The sequence below is a fragment of the Beta vulgaris genome, chromosome 9 (genome assembly GCF_026745355.1).
Source record: "Beta vulgaris subsp. vulgaris cultivar EL10 chromosome 9, EL10.2, whole genome shotgun sequence".
Lineage (NCBI taxonomy): Eukaryota > Viridiplantae > Streptophyta > Magnoliopsida > Caryophyllales > Amaranthaceae > Beta > Beta vulgaris.
Window position 1 is genome coordinate 49,080,841 of NC_079210.1, and position 18,689 is coordinate 49,099,529.

Sequence of the window (18,689 nt, forward strand, 5' to 3'; positions counted from 1 at the left end):
GGTTTTGTGTTGGCCTTTCTTATAACTTGACTTTTAGGACTCGAGAAATTGGGAGTTGAAGGCTTTGAAATTGTGGTCTTTTTGCCTTTTGGTGTTTGAGTGTTTCTTGTTGGAAATTTGTGAATTGTGTTTAGTTCAGTAGTTACTCTCTCCAATGGAATAGTATGAGGAAAAAAAAGGTTTATGATAGATCAACACAATGGTTTGTTCAGATGAATCAAGCTAGCCTAGAACTATTAGTCAAAGACAGTACAAAATATGAAGAAGAAGAGGGGGAGTTTGAATCTATGACTAGTCGTTCACCTTACCTCAATCTTAATTATTAGACCAAGACATTATTGGTGTATAAATATATTAATGGCATAATCAATTCTTCATAAAATTCAAGGTCAGCGTTACTTATAAGTTAAAAACCTCTTCATCGTTGTTGCATGGGAGTGTCCCAATCCAAACAATACTTTTTTTTTTTTTTTTTTTTTTGACAAAGGGTGAAAACGTGGAACAAAACACACACGAGGTTAGCTCTTTCTTGCCATGGTAGCAAGGTTGTGAGCTAATTTGACCTCCTCTCGGCTAACCTTAATACATGATACAAATAGGAAACTATTGGCCTTTCTCCTAATATCCCGGATGATACTATCTATGATTTGATTTGTACTATGATTGGATTTTAGAGCCATAACTACTTCCTGATTATCCGTCTTGATTATGAGACCCGCACTTCGCCATTCCATATCCGTTATAGCCTTCAGGACTGCGAACGCTTCCGCTTGCAAAGCAGAGTTCGCAAAAATCTTGGTTACAGCTTGTTCTCGAGGATCATTATTGATGTTTTTCCATGCAATGGCTGCTTGCCAACTGTTTGATTTGACCTTATTCTTCCAAGCACCATCGACCACTAGAGTCTGAATAGAAAAAACACCCCTTTTCCCCATACCATTCCATCTGAGTAGGAGCACCTGGCCCTTTACTATCCTCCCCTATGAAGGAGCTCTCGATCTTGCATATCCCCTCCTTGCTTGCTCGCATCGAATGGTCAGCTATGATTCTCATTATTCTTGCCGGGTTAGGAGACATGCCTTTAAAAACCACTTCATTCCTATGACACCAGATTCCCCATAGTGTGGCTACATAACCCGTCTCCATATCTGACCCTTCCTCAACCTTCCTTTTCTTAAAAAGATTCAAAAAGTTCTTAATCCATTCTTTCAGAGGGAGGAAGGCACCATTCGTAGCTACGATTCCTAATGAGGCACTCCAAATCCGCTGAGTAATATGACAATCTCGAAACAAATGTTCAAGGGACTCTTTTTCCTTGTTGCACAAGCAACAAATCTCGTTGATCTACTTCAAATCAATTACTTTCACCAGTTCCTCATCAACAATGTATTTGCAAGTTTGTATCTTGTTATCTAGCTAATTAGACAAATTAGATGACGTGAATATGATCATATGTTACTCCATAGATAGTGTGTTCATCATAACGTAAGGAGCCACTTGCGGGAAAGAGTAGTTCTCCCAAAAAAACTATTTGTATTTAGTGTACTATGTATATGATACGCCCGAGTGTACAATGAATGAACTCACAAGATAAGAGAAAACTAGAGGGTGATTGAGTGAGTAAATGGAACAATATTTTTAAGACAAACTTATTAATATGAAAAATTGAGGAATCTATTAAGAATTGTGTGGATATTATAATACAACTAGTTTTATAGCCTCAGACTATGCTCCGAATAATTATAGTTTTTACTTACTAGTATCTTACTTTTAAATTGTAACACCAAACATTACTTGGTTTAGTAATTAAGACATTAACATGTAGTATGAAGTCATGGGGATAAAATCTTATACCATGTATTTTCTAATTTTTTATACTATGTTCCTAATTTATTGTACCCCCAAGTGTACTAAAACAAAAATACTTTTTTATTTCTTTATTATTATTTGTTCTATCTTGAATTATGAACTATTTGTGTATCATATTTTGACGAATTCTTATTTGATACATAGAAAATATGTTATTGAATTTCTTCAACATATTTTTCCAAAATATCAAATATTACAAGTCTTATTTATAAATAATTAAAGATATTGATCATCTAAGTTGTGCAAGTGACAAGCGTAAAAATCAAAGTGCAACAATTAAGGAAGATAATACTATAATTTATGCCAGCACTTCTTCAATAGTCCACGTACTAATGTGTGGCCAAATCTAATTTTGTCTACATATCAAGTATTTGAACTAGTAAGCCATTCACAATTCTTCCCTTTCATAGGACTAGCCTTTTGTGCACGCGATGCGTGCGATGATATTTTTAGGCCTAATACTAAGTAGTAAACAAACTGAAAATGTAAGTTAGTATTTAAGTCCACCTCTATTTTGTGAATAATATTCTTATGTTCTTTTTATGTTGTTATTCATTTTTGTGATTTTGAATAGTTTTTTTGTTTCTCAAGTCTTATATGCGCATGTTTTCTTATATAACATATGATGTTCTTTACAAATATCGTCATGTTCTTTTTTTTGGTTTTATTCATTTTTGTAATTTATAATAGTTTTTGATATGGATTTCAGTAATTTTCTATGATCCCAAAATTGTAACGAAAAGTATAAGACAATTTCAGTTATTTTTCCCTGTCTAACTTCTAAATTCTGATTTCACAAATTGATATTTAAAATTTTCATCATTTTAATTTTTCTCCTTTTCTAAATGTTCACACTTTGAGTTTCAATTATATTTGAAATGAAATTTTAAAATTTTCATACACAATCTGATTTTGCATGAAATGGTCATTTTAATTTTTCTCCTTTTCTAAATTTTAACACTTTGAGTTTCAATTATATTTGAAGAAATTTTAAGTTTTTCATACACAATCTGATTTCGATGAAATGGTCATTTTTTATTTTTCTCCTTTTCAAAATTTAACACTTTGAGTTTCAATTATAGGTGAAATGAAATTTTAAATTTTTATACACAATCTGATTTCGCAAATTAATGTAATTTTTTTTTTCTGAAAATGGATTTTTGCAAAAGTTGTTCGCAAAAAAGTTGATATTGTTTTGTTTTTCAAAATTTATTTCTGAACATGGACATTTTGCAAAAGTTTTGGGAAAAATTTATATTGGAATTTTAAAAAAAGAACTTAAATTTGTAACTTTTTCATCAGTGTCATAAATGAATCAAATTTCATACACATCTTGTTTTCAGATTTTATATGAAAATGAATCAAATTTAAGTCTAATTATATAAAAGCCCTTTTCAACTAATTCATATTATCTCCATTTTTTCAACTTTGAAGATTAAAAGAATTATGTACCTGTTCGAAAGTTCGCCAATCGCCGATGGACGAATGTGTGATATCACTGTCAAAATCTTATGTTTTTCTCAGATTTGTGTTTATAGGTAATTTTTGTGAGTATGTAATTGTGAATGGTTATTGAGAACAATGATTTGTAAGTGAATTTTGTGAATGTTTTTGTATGTATTGATGTCCTAGTATATTAGTTTTAGTTTGTAAGTTAATTTTTAGTTTTTGTAAAGTTTCCTGATCATTTGAGTGATTTGCGTGATTTTTACAACGTGATTTTCTCAATTCTATGAGTGATTTGTAAAGTTTCCATGATTGTATTTGAAATTAATTTCCGGTGGCTTTGTTTGACCCCATTTTGGTATTGAGATTCCTTTTGTAATTTAGAAAGGGAAGGGGGGCAAAATAGTCAGTTCAAAAGAGGACACCGTTGCTCCCCCCTTCCCTTATGTAATAGAGATATTAAATGACATATGGGAAGCACTCATACGACTATAGTATGATCGGAAAAAAGAATTGACCGTGATTATGAAACTAAACCTTAGATAACCTCTCTTAATTAGAACAACAATTTTAATGTTTTAAGGTACGTAGCATTGCCATAATGTATTTTGTTTATTAAAGAAGGTTTAGCTAAATGCATTAAAAGAAATTTGGTGTTCACTTCCAACATTTTACCATGAAGTATGGAGCTATGAACAAAGGAGCTTTTTTCTAACACAAAGGTACCAATCTATAAGTTATAACCATATGCATCTAGAAAACGGTTCCTTGTTTTATAATACGAGTTGTGACTTGTGAGTAAATTAACCATCTCAAGTTTATATCTCTCAAACCGTTATTTGAACAAAATTGAGCATATATTAGTTTTGGAACTTATTTTTAGTTATTCATCGTGCCTCCATTTCATATTGAAAGACCAACCTAAAAGAAGAAGAAGCTATATTTCAATTTGAGTTACTACTATTATAGCATTTGTTTGTGAGAGTCGACTCCATAAGATGAAGGAGATTGCGCTGTAAACTATGCATATCTGTCCATATGGTAATAAGAAGAGTTGTTCCTTATCCTTTATAAAGTGGACACAAGTGACAAGTCACACAACACAATACAAGTACATAACATAATACCCCCCTTACGTTCATACTTTATTCCATGTGTGACAATACTTCTACTTACATCTGATCTCAACAGACAACACCTTCCTTCTTCCAATCCCTATTCAAATTACAACGGAACTAGTTCCCCTCCTTTTTCCTTTCCCTTTCCCTTTCCCTTTCCCTCCATTTACTCCTATCTAGATAAAGTTTAACTTCTCTTTTCATAAAATCAATATAGTACTATTGTTTGTTCGTGCATAATATCGATACAAATGTGATACTTTATTTTCTTATAAATAACTTTTTTTTCTAGGGGATTAATACAATAACATAATTCAATCTTTTCTAAAGACTTTAAGCACAACATCAACCATTAATTTTTTCGAAAGACTTTAAGCACAACCTCCACCGCTAATAGAAAAACAAAAGGAATATAAGACTCCACACTAAAATCTACTTTAGATTTCAACACTACGTCTTAAAATAGGCCCATTTTGGTTTGCAAAACGCAACAACATCAATAAATTTCCTAAATATGATAACACAAGTAACAAAAATGGTTGCATAATTAACACCAACCATATTTTTGGGCTAGTAAATTTATTGCTACCACTGATCTCAACTACCACCACACACACCCCTTTGAATTTATGCATCTCTTCATAACTTGTTGTCTACTCTGTATTTTCCCACTTCTCTTCTTATCTTTACTTAAACTCCTATAATGTTTTTCAAGCATTAACACTACATATTCATACAGTTAGCTCAATTTTATTGCATTTTTCATCGCATTACAACATTGTAACAACTGGTACAATAACCAAAAAAAATAAAAACGCTTAAAATGGCGGTATACACGGTGAAGGTAGAGGAAGCAAGAGCTGCTACAGAGAAGATGCCATCAGCAGGGGCAGTTTACCGTTGCATTTACGCTAAAGATGGCCTCACTGGCGTCCCAGATGGTGTCGAGTCTCCTTGGGATCTCTTTTGGTATACATAACACACATTAATTTGTTCTTGGATATGTAAATTATATTTTGTTTTATACTAGTATTTAGTTTACTTAATCTCATAGAGTAGATGTCATTTAACTTAGATGGTAAAGTCTTGTAGAGGTAGTGTCCGAAAGATGTGATTGAATCATGTCTACATCACTCTGCTTAGTCACTCATTTGAAAAAAAAAAATTCATAATGGTAGAAATAAGTGGATCTAAGGAATGTGAAGATTTTTTTTGGGAATTAATTACTTAAGCATTTAGTCACATAAGAAATTTGCATGTTTTCTCTTTTATAGCCATTTAATAATAATACTTATCATGCTGATTGATATGAACTAACTAGTTTTTTTTGAGAGGATAATATGAAGTAACATTGTGACAACTAAATCAGGACATAGTCATCCATCTAGTAGTTTATGGAGTCAAAACTAAATATTGCTTACATTCATGACATGCAAGATGCAACTGTATATAGATAAGAATATAAGATGGTTTTTTCAACAAAATAGTAAATTTTGTGGAGTAATACTTAAAGCATTGTAGAAAAAATTGAAGCCAAATGTTGCTCGGACTCTTCATTTAACCGCAATTACCCGTGTCGGATCCTCGACATTCAGACATGGGTGAGACACTTAGACACTTCATTTTGAGTCAAGAAATTGAAAAAGTTCCAAAAAATAGCCGAGTTGAACACACTCCCATTCATAACCCAATTTAACTAACGTGATACCCTAATTTAACTAAAATCAAATGATCGTGTATTTATGATTTTTGAACTGTTACATAGAATCATACATTCATAACCCAAGTTCAACAATTTTTGAAACCCCCCAAAAGATCAAATCTTTTGAGCAGTGAACCAAGTATAATGAATTATGACTTATAAATAATGTATAATTTCTGGGTTATGTTGGTTTCAGCAACTCTGTTGAGAGAAATCCTAGCAGTCATATGTTGGGATGTCGTAAAATCATTGATGGCAAGGTTAGATTTTTACTATTTTACTCCCATTTTTATCTTTCTTCTTGAATAGTTGAACAACACTGTATATTTTTATGTTTGAAAAAAAGGGAGAAAGTATAATTTGGTAGTTTTGTAAACAAATTAATTTTTCAGGCGGGTTCGTATGAATGGCTTACTTACAAAGAAGTGTATGATTCAGCGCTTCAAATTGGGTCAGCTATTAGAAAAACTGGAGTTAATCCTGTGAGTTCAATTCTTGTACTGCAAATGTTATATTTTGCCATATTTTGTTGCTGGGTTTTTCAGTATCTTTCATTGCATTCATCACCTTACTAGAATGTAGTAGAGGTATAATTCTAGTTAGACTGTTGTGTTTTGTCGATTTCTATGTTGTACACCAACCTTTTTAGAATTCCGGATAGTAGCACTGTTGTTCCACTGGGTAACTAAGGGCTTGTTCGGCATCATGGTCAGTTCTTAGCTTTTGGTTTTATGGATGTAAATTCATATGATATAAGGGGTATAATAAAAAACGATTGTGTTTTCTTGATTTCTATGTTGTACACCAACGTTTTTAGAATTCCATATAGTAGTACTGTTCTCCAACTGGTAACTAAGGGCCTGTTCGGCATCATGGTCAGTTCTTAGCTTATGGTTTTATGGATGTAAAATTCATGTGATATAAGGGGTATAATAAACTTAAACTATTGTGTTTTCTCGATTTCTATGTTGTACACCAACTTTTATAGAATTTTACATAGTAGCACTGTTCTCCAACTGGTAACTAAGGGCTTGTTCGGCATTATGGTCAAATCTTAGCTTTTGGTTTTATGGATGTAAAAAAGTCATACGATATAAGGGGTATAATAAACTTGATATTAGTCATACTTATACTAAACATGTCAATCTTGAAAACTGATCTGTAAGGACTATTAGATAGGCTGAGATACAGAATAAAAATTGAGGAAATACAAGGGTATGACATAGGAAACCCTTGATTTTTTGAGCCACACAAGATTTTTCAGCACCAAGCTGATTTCATCCAAGCAAAAATTTATCCTTCAGTTCACTCTTGATGTTTAATTATGAATTACAATATTTTTTTAATTGACTTTATCACTTTAAGGTGAAATATGTTGCAACGTAATGATTATATACCTCTTGTTTTAGTACGTTCTGCATATATATGTGGATTATAGTAACCTTAATGAAGTTTCTTGATGCCCAAATTGTTTGGTTATAGGGGGGTCAATGTGGAATATATGGGTCCAACTGCCCCAAATGGATCATTGCTATGCAGGTATATTTTCGCATTCTGTGGATACTCGGTATCTTCTTTGTTTGGCAATGTCAATTTTAAGCTTTTGTTATTTGATAGGAGAGCGACTAGATTCCCCTTCAGTTTTCACTAGCCTAGGGGCTTAAGCTACTTAACTCCTGATATATGTGTGTACATTCTTCATCGCAATTCCAACTTCAAACTTAATCTAAACTTTCTTGTCTAACATAGATTCGGAAAACCTTTCCTACTCTACTACTGTTGTTATCTAAGATTTTTTTAGGGGTGGAGTAGAAGTTATGGATCATTCTTATACCTTTATATCTAATAGCTACTGTAAACTTTTATGGGCTGTTCAAAAGTAATTAGGGATATGGATGCAATAAATGAAGCTATTATTTGCAATTACAGTAGTCAGTAGTCACTTCCATAGATAGTAGTGGCTAAGAGAATCTTTTCGATTTTTCAGGCTTGTAATGGCCAAGCCATATCATATGTACCATTGTATGACACTCTTGGTACGCCACTTTGATAACCTGAACTTTTCCTCTTTATTGCTATTATGCTTTTTAATATTGGCATATGGTACAAGAACAAAAGCTCGTGATGCTAACGGTGTGACATTTTATGCAGGTGCCAATGCAGTAGAGTTCATCATCAACCATGCTGAAGTTTCCCTAGTTTTTGTTCAAGAAAAAAAGTTACCAGCTGTAAGTTCTTTGTTACTCCATTAAAATGTTCTAATATCTTGCAGTTAGTCTACAGCACTATGTAATAATTAAGATTACTGCAAGTTGGTAATGGGAAAGTTTATGCCAATCATTCGCAGCTCTTTTGTTACTATCTTCTTCAAGATTCAAGATTGATAAAATGTGAACTTATCTCAATATTTATTTGATCATGATTATATAATTCTATGTCTTGATGCTTATGCAGATACTGGCATGCTTATCAAAGTGTACTTACCTAAAAAGTAAGTGTACTTATCAATTTGGTCGCATACTTTTCTTGTTACTGTCGTATTGACTAAGACATTCAAATTTGGTCAGCCATTGTCAGTTTTGACAGTATCTCTAGCACTCAAAGGAAGGAAGCTGAGGAAGCTGGTGTGTCTTGTTTCTCTTGGGAAGAGTTCTCTCAATTGGTAAGTTCAATGAGCTAAATCCATTTTACTTGGACAATGAATGAAGTTCTTGAAAGAAAAACAGGAGGATTATGGAGGCTAGGTTGTGCTGCCTTGGTGCTCGTTCATATTCTTGAAATTATATCTCGTTAACCTTCAGAATGCTTGCAACTGACCTTTTGGGTGGTATATTTTTTTGTTCCAGGGAACTATGGATTATCAACTTCCTGTGAAACAAAAGACAGATATCTGCACCATCATGTACACAAGTGGCACGACAGGAGAGCCAAAAGGGGTCATTTTAACTAATGCAGCTTTTACGGCAGAGGTCTTTGCAATAGAATACATGTTTTCTGAAACAGACAAATCGGTAAATGGCACTTTCTGAGACTAACGCCATTAGTTATATGATATAACTGTATAAGTTTATTATATAACTGCTACACTTATGCTATTAACAAAGATAGGCTTGCTACTCTATACTCCTTCCATTTCAAACTGATTGTCCCAGTTCACTTTTCTCAGAAAATTGAGGATGAAGGAGTGGATTTGTTACACTAAGTTAAAGACAAAAAATAATAATTTAAAACAATGAGAGTAGAAATTGCATGGCATTTAAGTAGTTTGTGAACTTGTAGTTCATTTAGTGTGTCATTAAGTAAACTGGAAAATCTTTTGTTACAGGCAAACGCAGAAGATGTATACTTCTCATTTCTTCCATTGGCGCACATCTTTGACCAGATAGTGGAAACATATTTCATTGCTAGAGGCACCTCAATAGGTTTCTGGCAGGGAGTAAGTTCATATGCTACAGCTTAAGTGTTCTTAACTCTTTCATTCTGACTTTCAGTACTTCAATGAATCTTCTCTTTTGCATTTCACTTACAGGATGTGAAATATCTGATTGAGGATCTTCAGGAATTGAAGCCTACTATGTTCTGTGGGGTTCCCAGGGTTTATGACCGTATATATACTGGTATGTATATATCTGATACTGATGCATTACGAAACTGCTTAGTTTGTTCTTCCGGACCATTAACTTATAATGAGAAAATAACTGATTATTTTCCACCTGAAGGTATTGTGGATAAAATTTCATCAAGTGGTTCTCTCAAGAAGGGATTGTTTGACTACGCCTATAATTAGTACGATCAAGTTTTGACCCTTGTGATTTTGTATCAGTCTTTTTGCTCAACCATCTTATACAGCTAATCTATCACTGATTAACAGTAAACTGCGGAATTTGGAGAAAGGGTTACGCTCTGATGAAGCTGCACCTCTATTGGACAAGTTTGTTTTTAATAAAGTTGGTACATTCTTTCCAGATATAATCTCTCCTTGTTTGTCATTACCTTCTTTCTGATTTTATTTTCCTTGCTGTTATTGGGTTGCATTAACTTGGTTCTATACCTCTGACCTACACTAGATCAAACAAAGCTTTGGCGGACGAGTGCGTCTTATGTTTTCCGGAGGAGCGCCCTTGGCAATGCATGTTGAAGAATTTTTCAGGGTTACTTGCAGCAGTGTGGTGGTTCAAGGGTATGGTGAGTCATGAAGCTTTTCGAGTAATGTAATTTAGGTTAAATCGTCAAGTTAGGGGGATGACTTTTTTTGGAAATGGTTTTCTTATCTTCCTTTGTTTGATTTGTTAAGGGTGAAAAATAGTTTTCCCAAGCGTAGAAAACATTTCCCTCTAAAAGGTCTGCCTAATTCCTCATGGACCGTCCTCCTCCTCTCCCGCCTGTTCTATTCCCTCTATTTTCGGTTTTCTTTTTTACTTTCTGCTATGAACCCAAGTCAACCTCCCATACTGTTGACTTACAAGAGAAGAAACATAACAAGGTCTGAGCATTACTAGGAGGGGCTCTTAGCCTCTTAGTACTTTAATAGGGAGAATCTTAGCAAGGGGTAACCTGGTCTTTCAAATATAGCAAATGTCAGTCTGTTAGGGTTATACAGCTCCTGAATGGAATGATTTAATATATAGGGGAGTGTCCTAGAGAGAGAGGATTCAAAATTGTGAAGAGTAAGGACACCCGGGAGAGCACCCATCTCTCGAATGTGAGCACTGTATGAGAGTTGGTTTTCCGAATCATTCTAATATCATCCTTTTCCCTTTTGTCTTTTGTTGTGAATCTATTTATTTGTGCTGTGTTGGGTTGAGCCTTAGTATTTACACTATGATTTTGAGGAAACAAAGGGAAACTATTTTACAATTGTGTTTTCCTTTTTTTTTTTTATATGAAAAATCGTATTCTATTAAAATGTTCTCCGTCCAATCTAATTGAGCCCAATAGTAATTTGTGCTACTATACAAGTATCATGTAGTAATCTAGATTCATTTGATATCTGTAAGTTCACCTATATTGTTAAAACAACAGATAAAATAACAGAGAAGCTAGAAAAAATGGTTCCTTTAAGCGTGAATTTTTTGTGCTGTTTGAACTTTTCAATCTTTGATTACCTCTTTTATCAATCTGTGAAACAATTTACTCCATTGATTTATAGGTCTTACGGAAAGCTGTGCTGGATGTTTCACATCAATAGCCAATGTGCACTCGATGATGGGAACTGTGGGAATCCCCACGACCAGCATAGAAGCTAGACTGGAATCTGTTCCAGAGATGGGATATGATGCGCTTTCAAGCACTCCACGTGGCGAAATTTGTTTGAGGGGAAATACGTTGTTCTCTGGTTATCACAAGAGACCAGATCTAAGTCAAGAAGTTCTTATAGATGGTTGGTTCCATACAGGTAGATTCCCTGGCCTGTACCATGCTTTGAGGAAAAGTACTTTTTATTTATGATCATCGTTTTTTATTCAATGTGGCAATCAGAGGGTTGCTTTACAATTTGGGTTTTTCTATTAGGCTGATTTTGACTTATTTAAACTCGCCTAAACTTATCGGAGTTAATTTATAACTCATTAAAACATATTTGAGCTTACTTTTTCTAAAATAAGTCAAAACAAGATAACATTACCTCAATGGGAAGCCATGAAACAATGTGGGAAATTTCTATATACTTGTCCTGAACTTGTAGTGTCAATTTTTTTGTTTGTTTCTTCCAGGTGACATTGGCGAATGGCAGCCTGATGGATCTATGAAAGTCATTGACAGGAAGAAAAACATATTTAAGTTGTCCCAAGGGGAATATGTAGCGGTGGAGAACCTTGAGAATATATATTCACAGTGCAACTTGATAACATCTGTAAGTTTTCGCTGCAAGTAATGCATGTAGTTTTCATTGTCACATCTAAGGGAGTGACTAGTTGGTTAACACGCTAGCTATTGTCTTCTCAGATTTGGGTTTACGGAAACAGTTTCGAATCATTTCTTGTGGCTGTTGTTGTTCCTGAGAGAAAGGCACTCGAAGATTGGGCAGCTAATAATCACGAAAGCGGGGACTTCAAAACACTCTGCAAAAGTGCCAAAGCTAGGAAATACTTCCTAGAAGAGCTTAACAACACTGCTCAAAAACATGAAGTATGTAATGCAGCCTTGTTCTTTTTCAGCAGATGACTAGCTATATTGTAGGTGCTTTGTTCTCACTTCTAATGAATTTGAACAGCTTCGAGGTTTCGAGAAGTTAAGAGCAGTTTTCCTCGAACCCATTCCTTTTGACATTGAGAGGGATTTGATGACTCCAACCTTCAAATTGAAGAGGCCTCAGTTACTCAAATGCTACGAGGTATATTTTACACATCTTATTAATGTGGTTAAACACCCTATTAGACGGCCTGTCATTTGGAGTTTGGTGTTACTTTTCTGATTTGCGCCTTTATTTGGTAATATACAGGAAGTAATCAATGAGATGTATAGTGAAGCAAAGGGAGTAAAGGCATGAAACGAGGCCGTCTGAAGTTTGCAATGGAATTTGATGTAATACTTCCTTAGAAGTCAGGACCAAATAATGGTTATACTTCAAGTTTCTAAGTGCCATGATTGTGTTCTTACTCTCTCGCTTCTGGCCTCTGTATGTAACATAAACAAGCTTTTAATGTATGATCTTCAATACAAGCTGGTATAGGCTACAAGCCTACAACTACAATTTCAATAGAAATATATTTGGTCTTATGAATACAGGGTGCAATATCAAACGGAAGGTAATTCTTATGAATACCATAGAAAATGTATTCTACTTCTATGAAGTATCATCCCATTATATGGACCACACTGGCCAAGTTAAGCTTGACCTAGTGGTAAGGAAAGAACCTTCCAACCTCAAGGTTGGGGGTTGAGGGGCATTTTGGGAGAGCGTTTGTCCTTATCATCCCCCCAATCTTAAAGTGTCTGCTGCTATCCGCAAACCCAGATTGGGTTAACCTATGAGAGGTGTTGATCTGGCAGGATCTTTCACAATACTTTTGCTAGTTAATAAATTGTTAGGATTTTACGGTGAAAAAAAAGGCCAAGGGGACAATAGGGTATAGATAACCCTCTCGCAAAGGCAGCGTACAACCTCGTTAGGTGCCTCCCCTGTAATCTACTTCATGAGTTGAGTATATTGCTTGTTTTTGAACTGGAAGTCAGCATTTTAGGTTGTATGTCAATCAAATTTAAGAGGTAATGTTAGCAAGTTGGAGGATAACCAACATACTTGGTAAAGGCAAGGCATTTGATACGTGAAAGTGACAATTTGGGGAAATCTGTTAGTATAATAATTTTTTGGGGCCACTTTTGAAAACCCATTGGTAATAATAATTTTTTTTTTACACTATGCTGGCACAGGATCACTCATCCGTAGGTCCAACAAGTCTCAAAAAATTGGAGGTGACTAATCTAAACGACAACACATCCAATTATATGATCTAAATAACATGATTCACCAAGACTACCTATAATATTGGAGGTGATACCAACACCACCCGACTATCACCTACTACTCGTAATTTGGGAGATTCCTACCCATATAAAATTTAGACCTGGGCATGAGTTGGGCCATGTCTGTTCACAGGCTTGAACTGCGGGCTTTGGGTATGGCGAGCCGGGCTCGATCCATTGAATAGCGCGTCGTGCCGTGTTGGGTCTGAAAATTTTCATATTTTGTCCACGGTCCGACCTAGTCCCACAGTTATGCGATCCAGGCTCGTGCCTTCTATGGATTTGACTCGCATTTAATATTGTCTTTTTGGATTATTGAGAGTTTTAGACTAAAAAACAAAAAAAAAGGAACATTCGGCCCACAGGCGGGTCTATGGACCATATAAGCGATCTCGTGTCGAATTAGGCATAAAATAAAATTTCTTGACCGCAGTAGGCCCATGACCTACATATAAACAGCAGGTTGGACCTCGAGCAAGCTCGGACTAGCCCACGTGCTGGCCGGACACATGCCCACCTCTATTAGAAAATTCATATCCTAAGTCCCTAACCAAAACCTTGATATTTGAGCCGCTGGGGAAGAAAAAACTAAAATATGCAGCAAGCCAGCAACAAAGCCAATAACTCCTTTATGTTCGGTTTGAACAAAATATAGTCAAAAAAATCAGACTTTCTTGTTCATGTAAACTTCTTACTTCTTAGGGTTGGCTCCATTTTCAATAATTTTTTCTCCACAATCTTCCTCCATTGTTGTTCCAACAATTCAATTCGTAACACACTTGATCATACCACAACATTGATCTGAGTTGCAAAATTACTGAATACCAAATTTTCCAGATTATAACTTTTGTTTGAATTCACATTTACTTAATCAAGATGCCGAATTTCTTGTCAACATTGAAAACAGTTGCGAGAAACAAAATGTTGCGACACAACAATACTAAAACATTCATTCGACATCGGAATCATACAATTAACGTTGTCGAGAATGCAAATTATGTTCCACTTCGATATTTGAGTAGCATTGCTGGAATTGATTGTTTTTCTTCTAAAGATGTAATTCATTGTTCTAGAAGTTTCTTCAATCATAATGAGAAATTGCAGAGGAGGTGGTTTTTAGGTTGTGGAGATGGTCAAGAAGGAAGTGTTCTATCTAAGGTGTATGAGGAAAGACTTGTAATTGGGTGAGTTTTCCTCAATTTATTGCATTTGATTTTACTAATGTTTTGGTTAAATTTTTGTAGTGTATGTAATATAGTTCAGTATTTCAGGAAAGTGATTATTGCAGGAATTAAGCTGATGTCTTGTTGATTAATTTTGTATGTGTTTGATTTTATTGTGTTACACTTATATGAAGGTTGTGAAATTGTGATATTATTATATTAGAAGACTATATTAAGCTGAAAAACATATAAAATTTAGAGCCTTGTAATTTATGATGTAAACATTTGATTTGTAATCACTTGTGGTTTAGGGTTACTATCTTCTTGATGTAATTCTTCTATATCCAATAGTCCTCATTTTGGATGTTTGAAACCGGAATATTGGAAACTGCTCATTAATTCAATCGTCGTTACGACTGAAATTATCATTTAGCTGGCTAAACTATATTGGCAAATATTAGAGATTTTCAAAAGTAGATAACAATAGGTTAAGCAAACAATTATTATCTAGGATTTCTAAGGCTATGCATGCTTTTCTTCTTTGCCGAGGGTTTTTATTTGAATTGAAGTTCATCTCTTAGCATAAAGGAAGAAGTGAGCAAGGTGAGAGTTCCTTGTGATTGTATTTTGTATGAACATTATGGAATTGGCAGAAGAATATTGGCAGAAAGCTGTTTGTTAGGGTGAAATGCTGACAAAAGATTAGCTGCAAAAGGCTGTCTATTAGGGTAAAGCATTGTTAAAGAAAGTCTTTGTCATCATAGTTGATTTGGGTAATGTCTTTCATCTCTATGATGTTTTGAGGACTGAAGCCTGAAACTAAGATTATCAGGTACTCCCCTGAGCAGCTGTTTGCTGTCGTTGCAGCTGTAGATATGTATGAAGGCTTCATACCTTGGTGTCAAAGATCAGAAATAATTCGGCGTCATCCTGATGGATCATTTGATGCTGACTTAGAGATTGGTTTCAAATTTTTAGTTGAGAGTTATGTTTCCCATGTGGTCTTGGACAAGCCAAAGTTCATCAAGGTACATTTTTCATTGCGCCAAACTTCAAATTCTCCTTACATTAGCTCATTGAACTTGCACATTCTTTTCTTTATGGTTAAGTTATTCATATCTTTCGGAATTTTGTTATATTGAGTAATTGAATGTGGAAATACATTGTGCATGCACATTGAATGACTCAATCTTAGTTGTTAGTACTGGGCTTATATACGGAGTCTTAGTCACATAGCAAAACTTACCAATATGATAGGAGTGTTTCAATTATTACCATGGTGATGGACTGCTGGTGCATGAAGAATGTGGAGAGTAAAAGGTGTAAAGGTTAGCTACATAGTGATATGCACTTTTATGCTTGCCTTGAATCAAATGTGTATTTAACTGCACTTTTATATCTTTACTATCTAATTTACGGCTCAAGTTGGCAATCTATGTGCCTGTGAATTACTTGGTTCGATAAGTTTCAAGCAGGAACCATTTTCTTACCCCCCCCCCCCCCGGGAGTTACAGCAATTACTGAATATGTAAGCCAAGGAGGTAAAATCTCTTTGCTGTTCTGTTACAAGCAAAGGGTCAGCTAGACAGAGAAATGAGGAATGATTGTGGGCTTGTGGTTCTAAGGGGGAGCTCATTGGGGAGAGATGGGTTAGAGAGGAATTCAGTTTAGTTAATACTTTTCTCTGGTTATGTAGCTATTGCTTCAATCACCAACATCCTTACACCCTGAAATTCAATTCCTGTAATACTCAACATAATTAGGATAAGGACAGCTTACCAGACCAAAATGACGGTTCCAAATGTTCCACATTTGATGAGGTGGTACTTACAAACTGAGGGAGGAAAGGAATTTCGTCCTTAATTGTCTAGGAGAAGTGCAAAAAACCAGCCTTGGTGGAAATTATTTCACCATCGCTCCTGCTTGAGCCATCATTTATCAATCAATCTATGTGGCTATGCCTTTTATTGGTAGAATCTTGTTATATCTGCAGTTAGTTGTAAAATGAAGTCTTGACACTTCTTGTTTGTGGTACTGTCACAGACCACCGCATCTGAAAGCAACCTTTTTGAACACTTGATCAACATATGGGAATTCAGTCCAGGACCAACCCCGGGAACTTGTAACCTTTACTTCATGGTTGATTTCAAGTTCCGTTCACCACTTTACCGACAGGTAATGCTCCTTTTATGGTTTTCTTGCTGTCTGTAAAACTTGTTTTAAACCTCATTGGCTCCAACAAGAAGCACAATTTGGAATATCAAATATTACAAGCAACTATGCATTTTGCCAAATAGGAGAATGTACAGCTTTATTTGACTGATGAGTACTTGCTTGCTGCTGATTGCTCCCTCACATGTACCGGATATCTTATTCTGTGCAGGTGGCATCGATGTTCTTTAGGGAGGTGGTCTCTCGATTGGTCAGTTCATTCACCGACCGCTGTCGTTTGATATACGGCCCGGGGGAAACTGTTGAGCATAAAGCGTAGGATATTGGAGTAGATTTGGCGATGTGTTGCATCAGCTGTAGGCCATTTCTAGAAATACAGATTCAGCAATGTAACTCTGCTTCTCATTCTTTAGATTTATGTTAATTAGAAAAACAGCTTCTTCAAGCTTTTTAACTGAGAAACACTTTTAACAATTTTAGGCCGTTTGACACATATGAAAGAGACAGCCAAGGGAGAGAAGTAGTGAAATAGTATTTGTTGGTCGTAGCAATATCAGAAAGTGTGTCATTATTATATAACAGAGGGAATATTACTTGCCAAAAAGAAAAGTTTACAATAATGGCCACTGCTATACCTCATTAGAACACCTATAATATTGCATCCAGCAGTTGACTTTGACACATTTTGCTCCAATAAACCAATAAACCAGAGAAAAACTTTAGAAAAGATAAAAGGTCTCACGTCTTGGAAAAAAAGTCTACAGTATCTCCTAATTTCTAATTGTTCGGCAGGATCACTGTTAGAGGGATAATATTATGTTATATTCACCTGAAATATGGTGATTTACTATGACTTGAATCTTTATGGTTTGGTTTAGTGCGGCCTATCCATCTTACATTCTTACTAGTTTTTAACAATAAAACATAATTACTTCTTCCGTTTCTTTTTACTCGCTACACTTCTTATTTCACGGACTCCTAGGCAATTTTTGGAGAAGAGAGAGGTAGAGAGTAAACAGAAAAGGGACCCATGTGGGAGGAGAGAGATAGAGAGTTTTTTATTGCCCAAAAAAGAAGTGTAGCAAGTAATGTGAAACTTCCCATAATGAAAAGTGTAGCGAGTAAAAAGAAACGGAGGAAGTATGTAAGATCTTATTAGATTTGTCTTAATGTTATTGTACGGGAGTAGACAACTCCCTCATACTTGTCTACAGTCGGCACCACACCAATCACGACTACCGAAATGCGGCAAAGAAGATCAACCTGGTTCACTTGGTGGTTTGACCAATCGCGTGGCTACTTGCCAGCTTGACACATTGTTTGGGGAATGATGCATACGTGTACGCGCCTGAATGATTAAGTACACGTTTATTCGAGATTCATTAATAGGAAACCAACCTACTAATAGCTTACTATAAATAGGCCACTTGCAATGATTTCAAGTTACGTAAGCATTGTTCACCTACCTACTTTACTTGCACACACTTTGATGTACCTTGTCTGACTTAGGCATCGGAGTAGGTTTCCTCGACAATTCTCCGAGGTCAGTTATCCTTCAGAAACTCAAAAATTCTAACAATTATACATTATAACATATATAAAAGACTCACTTTAATCTACAATTTTCGTAAAACACCCTCTATCTTTTCTATGGCCTTCCGAAAACTCCCTTATTATAACTTATAACAATCGGAAATAGGCAACACCTTCGATCAGATCAGAGTAAATCACCAAATTTCAGGTGTTGAGTTAATA

At 35.1% G+C, this 18,689-nt stretch overlaps 2 protein-coding genes across 2 annotated transcripts; both read left to right on the plus strand.

The window, feature by feature from the left end:
- The first annotated feature begins 4,968 nt into the window (after positions 1–4,968).
- Positions 4,969–12,856, plus strand: LOC104904421 (probable CoA ligase CCL6). The gene is made up of 19 exons (XM_010692665.4): positions 4,969–5,402; positions 6,332–6,395; positions 6,528–6,617; positions 7,618–7,674; positions 8,123–8,171; positions 8,287–8,363; positions 8,590–8,626; positions 8,703–8,797; positions 8,982–9,146; positions 9,461–9,571; positions 9,665–9,752; positions 9,855–9,921; positions 10,007–10,082; positions 10,203–10,320; positions 11,285–11,530; positions 11,847–11,986; positions 12,079–12,261; positions 12,347–12,466; positions 12,575–12,856. The coding sequence occupies exons 1-19, from the start codon at positions 5,257–5,259 to the stop codon at positions 12,620–12,622; spliced, it is 1,977 nt and encodes a 658-aa protein (XP_010690967.1). The 5' UTR covers positions 4,969–5,256; the 3' UTR covers positions 12,623–12,856.
- A 1,312-nt stretch (positions 12,857–14,168) lies between these two features.
- On the plus strand, positions 14,169–17,554 carry LOC104904422 (uncharacterized). Its single transcript, XM_010692666.4, has 4 exons — positions 14,169–14,783; positions 15,595–15,790; positions 16,806–16,937; positions 17,146–17,554. Exons 1-4 carry the CDS (start codon positions 14,476–14,478, stop codon positions 17,251–17,253), a joined length of 744 nt encoding a protein of 247 aa, XP_010690968.1. The 5' UTR covers positions 14,169–14,475; the 3' UTR covers positions 17,254–17,554.
- The last annotated feature ends 1,135 nt before the right edge of the window (positions 17,555–18,689 follow it).

Excerpts from the sequence above, each read along its gene's own strand:
- LOC104904421 (XM_010692665.4), top strand. The coding sequence starts at position 5,257 with ATGGCGGTATACACGGTGAAGGTAGAGGAAGCAAGAGCTGCTACAGAG. Across the intron at positions 6,618-7,617 it reads GAAAAACTGGAGTTAATCCT|GGGGGTCAATGTGGAATATA; the intron begins GTGAGTTCAATT and ends GTTTGGTTATAG. Across the intron at positions 9,572-9,664 it reads CAATAGGTTTCTGGCAGGGA|GATGTGAAATATCTGATTGA; the intron begins GTAAGTTCATAT and ends TTTCACTTACAG.
- LOC104904422 (XM_010692666.4), top strand. The coding sequence starts at position 14,476 with ATGCCGAATTTCTTGTCAACATTGAAAACAGTTGCGAGAAACAAAATG. Across the intron at positions 14,784-15,594 it reads GAGGAAAGACTTGTAATTGG|GTACTCCCCTGAGCAGCTGT; the intron begins GTGAGTTTTCCT and ends TAAGATTATCAG. Across the intron at positions 16,938-17,145 it reads GTTCACCACTTTACCGACAG|GTGGCATCGATGTTCTTTAG; the intron begins GTAATGCTCCTT and ends TATTCTGTGCAG.